The sequence below is a fragment of the Salmo salar genome, chromosome ssa15, assembly GCF_905237065.1.
Source record: "Salmo salar chromosome ssa15, Ssal_v3.1, whole genome shotgun sequence".
NCBI classification, from domain to species: Eukaryota; Metazoa; Chordata; class Actinopteri; order Salmoniformes; family Salmonidae; genus Salmo; species Salmo salar.
Genome location: NC_059456.1, coordinates 40,147,454 through 40,155,295, shown reverse-complemented (window position 1 = coordinate 40,155,295; position 7,842 = coordinate 40,147,454). Strand labels below are relative to the sequence as shown.

Below are 7,842 nucleotides of genomic sequence, written 5' to 3'. Positions count from 1 at the left end.
GACCAAGTGCAACCACGCCAGCCCAGGAACTCCACAAACGGCTTCTTCACCTGCTGGATCGTCGGTGACCAGCCACCCGGACAGCTGATGAAACAGGAGTATTTCTGTCTGTAATAAAGCCCTTTTTTGGGGGAAAAACTCATTCGGATTGGCTGGGCCTGGATCCCAAGTGGGTGGACCTATGCCCTCCCAGGCCCACCCATGGCTGTGCCCCTGCACAGTCATGTGAAATCCATAGATTAGGGCCTAATTAATTGATTTCAATTGACTGATTTCTTTGTATGAACTGTAACTCAGTAACATTTTTGAAATTGTTTCATGTTTCGTCTATATTTTTGTTCAGCAATCGCACGTTCTGGATATATTTATTCAAAGAACCCATCAACTGGGACTGTTGCTGTCTCTACGGTGTAGCACTGGCATGCTTAATTATTTCCTAGTTCAACAAGCTTATGGAAATGTATTAAATAATGAACAATGACCTAAACACTTCAATTGATTTGTTTTAATAATGGTCAAATGAGTCCTTCATTTACATTAAGTACACATTGACTACAAAATGTAAAAAAAACAAAACAAGGGAGTTTAAATGAAAAATAAAGAAATATCACAAACACAGAAAACTCAGGAACTTTTGCATATTTGAGGATGGACTGATCTACTGCTCAGTCAAAGTTGACAAAATACAAAATTACAAGTTTAGTGTTAAAGTAAGGGAAGCACTTTTAACTAAAGTGACATTACCGTACCCTTGGAATTAGTTCTCTATGAGGCGGTTTCCTGGACAGAGATTAAGCTTTGTCCTAGAATAAAAAACATACAATGAAGAAACTCCATTAAAATATTTTTTTTAGTCCAGGACTAGGCTTAATCTACGTCTGGGGAAACTGGCCCCAAATGTCCCTTCCCTGACTGCTCCCTCCCCAAGAAGTCATCACACCAAGTAAACATGAACAAGTCTTCCTCTTGCTTGGACAGTTTTGTTTGTGCAGCTCTGTGTACTAAAGCAGACAGCATCAGTACAAACAGAGTACCAAGCATTAATCAATCACTTTAAAACATTTATTTAAATTGTGTTGATGCAGAAAGGACAGTCTTTCACCCGAGAAAAGGAGATAGATAGTGATTTGAAAACACATTAAAGGGCAGATCAATAATGTCCCCTGATAATAATCTATTGAAGCATTGGTCTATAAATTAAGATTAACAAGAGAAACTGTGTAGTCTTCAAGGATTATGAGCTGCAAACTCTGAGCATGTCCCCAAAACATACATGCATACAGAGGGGATGTGTGTTACACAGAAGTGTTATCAAAACAGTCAGTTAGTTGCTAGTGTAAACTAATGAGGTGTATACTGTGCTAATAGAGGAAGGATGCACTGTTTTAATATACAGGCTCAGGAAGTCTTTATTGAGCGCTTCACTCTAGTCATGGACAGCCATGTTGGAAGCTCCACAACAGGAGTCCAATATGGAGACACAGATGTCATTGTTGTTTACAGTGATGTTGAAGGCTTGGGACAGAATTGCTCTCTTCAGACGCATGCCGTAGACTAGAGGCTAATGGTCTCTCAGTTCTTCTGGACCAGATCAGCAATACAGTGACACCAGGGGACAATGGGTCTCATTCTTTTCCAGTGGTCAGTAAGTTGAGGGCCTTCTGCAGATTTTGCACCGCCGTGCCCACGTCTTCATACTGCAGGGCGCTGCCGGCGTACTTGCAGTACTTCTGAGCCCTGGTGTAGTCCTCTGGCGTGAGGCGCACGTCACCTGCCGAGACAAAGAATTAGGTGTTCCTTTGAGACGAGTAATTATTGAAAATGAAAGTTACATTCTATGTGATCACTTAATTAAGAGAGATTGTGTGTCTGAGTAACACACGCCACCCGTTACACTCTCACTGACCCACCGTATTAGGTCATCAACTGTGAGTTAACACCAGCCTGACACAGCTCTCTGATTTATCCTTTAACTCAAAACATATTCCAAATCCAACCTCCCTATTCAATATCACCAGAATTTGAGACACTGGCCATAAGTCCCATGACTATTTTTTAATAGAAGATGCTATTTAGAACTCTTAAAGAATCATGTCGGTCAAGACCAGAGTATGTGAGCGGAGTGTGCCCAATTTGACTGGAGAGCGGAGCATGTTTCCCAAAGGCTGGAGTGCCGGCCTTCTCGCCCGCTCCAATTTAACTCCAGTACTGCTCCAGTAGCGCTCACTTCACCAGCTCAAGGCATTTCTAGCCCAGCATGCATTTGTAAGATACTTGGGTGCTGCTATAGCCCCTTGCTTTAGCTACTGTCAGGAGTTCGCAAAATATTTTCATAAAGAAACTGATAAAATACACAGGTGCAAAAATCAAGGTGACTTACAAAGACGAGGAGGACCAAGAGCATGAGAGGTGATGTAGTGTCCACAACTAAAGAATCATTGTGGAATCTGAAAAGACACGTATCCTGAAAGGATGATGGTGTAGTACGTGCACATAACATAAATTAACGAGGTGGGTAGCTAGCCAAGTGAGTCATTGTAGCAAAGTATTTATAAACCAAAAAATCAGATCTCTTAAAGGTTTTGTTCATTTTCGTTCTATCATTGATTTTGGCCCAATAGGCCTGACATAATACCTCTTTTAAGGAACTTTCTGTTTTGATAGGGTTATTTTGCCTAAAAACCTTTAGGCCTACCTATAGAAAAGTAAAAATACAAATCCGCATCCCTGCCCAGCCTGGCAAGAGTGGCCCGAAGGGTGTTTAGCATCCCCAGTGGCTCTGCAAGCGTGGAGAGGGTATTTTCTGCTGCTGATCTGCTCTCCAGGCACCATCGCATGAGTCTGAAGTCACAGACTTTGGCGAAACTGACGTTTCTAAAAGTGAATCAAAAGGCATTAGATGCTATGAACCTAGTAAGGCTAAGTACACAACCGATCGAAAGTTTTAGAACACCCACTCATTCAAGGGTTTTACTTTATTTTTACTATTTTCTACATTGTAGAATAACAGTGAAGACATCAAAAGTATGACATAACACATAAGGAATCATGTAGTAACCAAAAAAGCATTAAACAAAACAAAATATATTTTATATTTGAGATTTTTCAAATAGCTACCCTTTGACTTGACAGCTTTGCACACACTTGGCATTCTCTTAACCAGCTTCATGAGGTAGTCACCTGGAATGCATTTCAATTAACCAGAGTGCCTTCTTAAAAGTTAATTTGTGGAATTTCTTTCCTTCTTAATGAATTTCAGCCAATCAGCTGTGTTGTGACAAGGGGGGGTGGGGGTGTACAGAAGATATCCCTATTTGGTAAAAGACCAAGTCCATATTATGCCAAGAACAGCTCCTTCTCATGTCCTTTTTAGTGTTTTGATGCTGTTTAATATGACATGTAGCATATCAAATCAATGTTTGTCACGTGCGCTGAATAGAACAGGTGTAGACCTTACAGTGAAATACTTACATACAGGCTCTAACCAATAGTGCAAAAAAGGTATTAGGTGAACAATAGGTAGGTAAAGAAATAACAACAACAGTAAAAGGACAGTGAAAAATAACAGTAGCGAGGCTATATACAGTAACGAGGCTATAAAAGTAGTGAGGCTACATACAGACACCGGTTAGTCGGGCTGATTGAGGTAGTATGTACATGTAGATATGGTTAAAGTGACTATGCATATATGATGAACAGAGAGTAGCAGTAGCGTAAAAGAGGGGTTGGCGGATGGTGGGACAATGCAGATAGCCCGGTTAACCAATGTGCCGGGAGAACTGGTTGGTCGGGCCAATTGAGGTAGTATGTACATGAATGTATAGTTAAAGTGAGGGAAAAAAACTGTTGAGAAGCCTTTTTGTCCTAGACTTGTCACTCCGGTACCACTTGCCATGCGGTAGTAGAGAGAACAGTCTATGACTGGGGTGGCTGGGGTCTTGGACAATTTTTAAGGCACTCCTTGCCTGGTGTAGAGGTCCTGGATGGCAGGCAGCTTAGCCCCAGTGATATACTGGGCCGTACGCACTACCCTCCGTAGTGCCTTGAGGCCGAGCAAGTGATGCAACCAGTCAGGATGCTGTCAATGTTGCAGCTGTAGAACCTTTTGAGGATCTCAGGACCCATGCCAAATCATTTCAGTTTCCTGAGGGGGAATAGGCTTTGTCGTGCCCTCTTCACGACTGTCTTGGTGTGTTTGGACACTTCTAGATTGTTGGTGATGTGGACACCAAGGAACTTGAAGCGCTCAACCTGCTCCACTACAGCCCCGTCGATGAGAATGGGGGCGTGCTCGGCCCTCCTTTTCCTGTAGTCCACAATTATCTCCTTAGTCTTGGTTACGTTGAGGGATAGGTTGTTATTCTGGCACCACCCGGCCAGGTCTCTGACCTCCTCCCTATAGGCTGTCTCGACATTGTCGATGACCAGGCCTACCACTGTTGTGTCGTCTGCAAACTTAATGATGGAGTTGGAGTCTTGCCTGGCCATGCAGTCGTGGGTGAACAGGGAGTACAGGGGGGGACTGAGCACGCACCCCTGGGGGGCTCCAGTGTTGAGGATCAGCGTGGCAGATGTGTTGCTACCTACCCTCACCACCTGGGGGCGGCCCGTCAGGAAGTGCAGGATCCAGTTGCAGAGGGAGGTGCCAGGATCCTTAGCTTAGTGATGAGCTTTGAGGGTACTATGATGTTGAAGGCTGAGCTGTAGTCAATGAATAGCATTCTCACATAGGTGTTCCTTTTGTCCAGGAGGGAAAGGGCAGTGTGGATCTGTGGATCTGTTTGGGCAGTATGCAAATTGGAGTGGGTCTAGGGTTTCTGGGATAACGGTGTTGATGTGAGCCATTACCAGCCTTTCAAAGCACTTCATGGCTACGGACGTGAGTGCTACGGGTCTGTAGTCATTTAGGCAGGTTGCCTTCGTGTTCTTGGGCACATGGACTATGGTGGTCTGCTTGAAACATGTTGGTATTACAGACTCAATCAGGGACATGTTGAAAATGTCAGTGAAGACACCTGCCAGTTGGTCAGCACATGCCCGGAGCACACGTCCTGGTAATCCGTCTGGCCCCGCAGCCTTCTGAATGTTGACCTGTTTAAAGGTCTTACTCACGTCGGCTACGGAGAGCGTGATCACACAGTTGTCCAGAACAGCTGATGCTCTCATGCATGCCTCAGAGTTGCTTGCCTCGAAGTGAGCATAGAAGTGATTTAGCTCGTCTGGTAGGCTCGTGTCACTGGGCAGCTCGCGGCTGTGCTTCCCTTTGTAGTCTGTAATAGTTTGCAAGCCCTGCCACATAAGACGAGCGTCGGAGCCGGTGTAGTATGATTCAATCTTAGCCCTGTATTGACGCTTTTCCTGTTTGATGGTTCTTCGCAGGGCATAGCAGGATTTCTTACAAGCTTCCGGGTTAGAGTCCCACACCTTGAAAGCGGCTGCTCTACCCTTTAGCTCAGTGCGAATGTTGCCTGTAATCCATGGCTTCTGGTTGGGGTATGTACGTACAGTCACTGAGGACAACGTCCTCATGCACTTATTGATAAAGCCAGTGACTGATGTGGTGTACTCCTCAATGCCATCGGAAGTATCCCGGAACATGTTCCAGTCTGTGATAGCAAAACCGTCCTGTAGTTCAGCGTCTGCTTCATCGGACCACTTTTTTTATATACCGAGTCACTGGTGCTTCCTGCTTTAATTTTTGCTTGTTAGCAGGAATCAGAAGGATAGAGTTGTGGATGGATTTAACAAATGGAGGGCGAGGGAGAGCTTTGTACGCGTCTCTGTGTGTGGAGTACATTTGAAATGATGAGTGCTTCTTACAGTCACCTTTTCATGTTGTTTATTAAAATACTTTTAATTCAAATCACATGGTTTGGTTTCAATACTTCAAAATCAAATGGTTGGTCCAGATAGTCACCAAAACAGATGGATCTTAGTTAAATGGTGATTTCAATGAATGGAGCTGCATTTTTCTTCTTCCTGTTAGCGAGGAGCGTTTTTTAGTGGAGCTGTTGGAAAGAACATGGAGCACAGCTCTGTGAGCGATGAGCTCAACTCCGTTCACATACTCTGGTCTAAACACATACGCTAAGCCTTTTTAATATTCTCCGAATTCCAAAAGGTTTAAAAAACATTTGTGGTAACATGAACATAACAAAAATTGAATGGTGTAATTCAAAATTAATGTTTTTTGTGTACAGTTGAAGTCAGAAGTTTACATACACTTAGGTTGGAGTCATTAAAACTCGTTTCTCAAACACTCCACAAATTTCTTGTTAACAAACTATAGTTTTGGCAAGTCGGTTAGGACATCTACTTTGTGCATGACACAAGTCATTTTTCTAACAATTGTTTACAGACAGATCATTTCACTTATAATTCACTGGATCACAATTCCAGTGGGTCAGAGGTTTACATACCCTAAGTTGACTGTGCCTTTAAACAGCTTGGAAAATTCCAGAAAATGATGTCATGAGACCGCAACAGCAAATGACCTTGTGAAGATGCTGGAGGAAACAGGTACAAAAGTATCTATATCCACAGTAAGACGAGTCCTATACCGACATAACCTGAAAGGCTGCTCAGCAAGGAAGAAGCCACTGCTACAAAATCGCCATAAAAAAGCCAGACTATGGTTTGCAACTGTACATGGGGATAAAGATCGTACTTTTTGGAGAAATGTCCTCTGGTCTGATGAAACACAAATAGAACTGTTTGGCCATAATGACCATCGTTATATTTGGAGGAAAAAGGGGGAGGCTTGCAAGCCGAAGAACATCATCCCAATCGTGAAGCACTGGGGTGGCAGCATCATGTTGTGGGGGTGCTTTGCTGCAGGAGGGACTGGTGCACTTCACAAAATAGAGGACATCATGAGGAGGGAAAATGATGTGGATATATTGAAGCAACGTCTCAAGACATCAGTCAGGAAGTTAAAGCTTGGTCGCAAATGGGTCTTCCAAATGGACAATGACCCTAAGCATACTTCCAAAGTTGTGGCAAAATGGCTTATGGACAACAAAGTCAAAGTATTGGAGTGGCCATCACAAAGCCCTGACCTCAATCCTATAGACAATTTGTGGGCAGAACTGAAAAAGCATGTGCGAGCAAGGAGGCCTACAAACCTGACTCAGTTACACCAGCTCTGTCAGGAGGAATGGGCCAAAATTCACCCAACTTATTGTGGGAAACTTGTGGAAGGCTACCTGAAACATTTGACCCAAGTTAAACAATTTAAAGGCAATGCTACCAAATACTAATTAAGTGTATGTAAACTTCTGACCCACTGGCAATGTGATGAAAGAAATAAAAGCTGAAAGAAATAATTTCTCTACTATTATTCTGACATTTCACATTCTTAAAATAAAGTGGTGATCCTAACTGACCTAAGACAGGGAATTTTTACTAGGATTAAATGTCAGGAATTGTGAAAAACTGAGTTTAAATGTATTTGGCCAAGGTGCATCTAAACTTCCGACTTCAACTGAAAATTCAAATTAATGTTAATGCCCATTTATTAGTGTAGACATTGAACAAAAACATGAGGTTTTGCAGCTGTTTAAAAATAGAGGGTAACAAAATCTGTATGAAAATAATTTAACATGCTTACCTTTTCACTCCTCAACCACAGTGATTGATACACTGAAATATGGTCATGGACAAAATTTCCAGAATCTAGCATTGTCTACCAGTGACTGCCCAATTTTTTAAAAAGGAGACATTACAGGCAGAACATACTCATGCATTAGCAGCATGGCAAGCAATGTATTTGTGGCTTGCCACAAGAAGCTCCTATTTACCACCAGCCATTTAAATTATAGGGTAAGGCTGAGGTTGGTAGAT

The 7,842-nt window shown here is 42.8% G+C and overlaps 1 protein-coding gene across 1 annotated transcript in view; it reads right to left on the bottom strand.

Moving 5' to 3' along the window:
* Positions 1–490: 490 nt before the first annotated feature.
* LOC106571414 (vacuolar protein sorting-associated protein VTA1 homolog) overlaps positions 491–7,842 on the bottom strand; it is a 49,658-nt gene continuing 42,306 nt past the window's right edge. Inside the window, exon 8 of the mRNA XM_014144477.2 lies at positions 491–1,771. Coding sequence (XP_013999952.1) covers positions 1,626–1,771 — 146 coding nt within the window. The 3' untranslated portion in view covers positions 491–1,625. The remainder of the gene's footprint in view (positions 1,772–7,842) is intronic.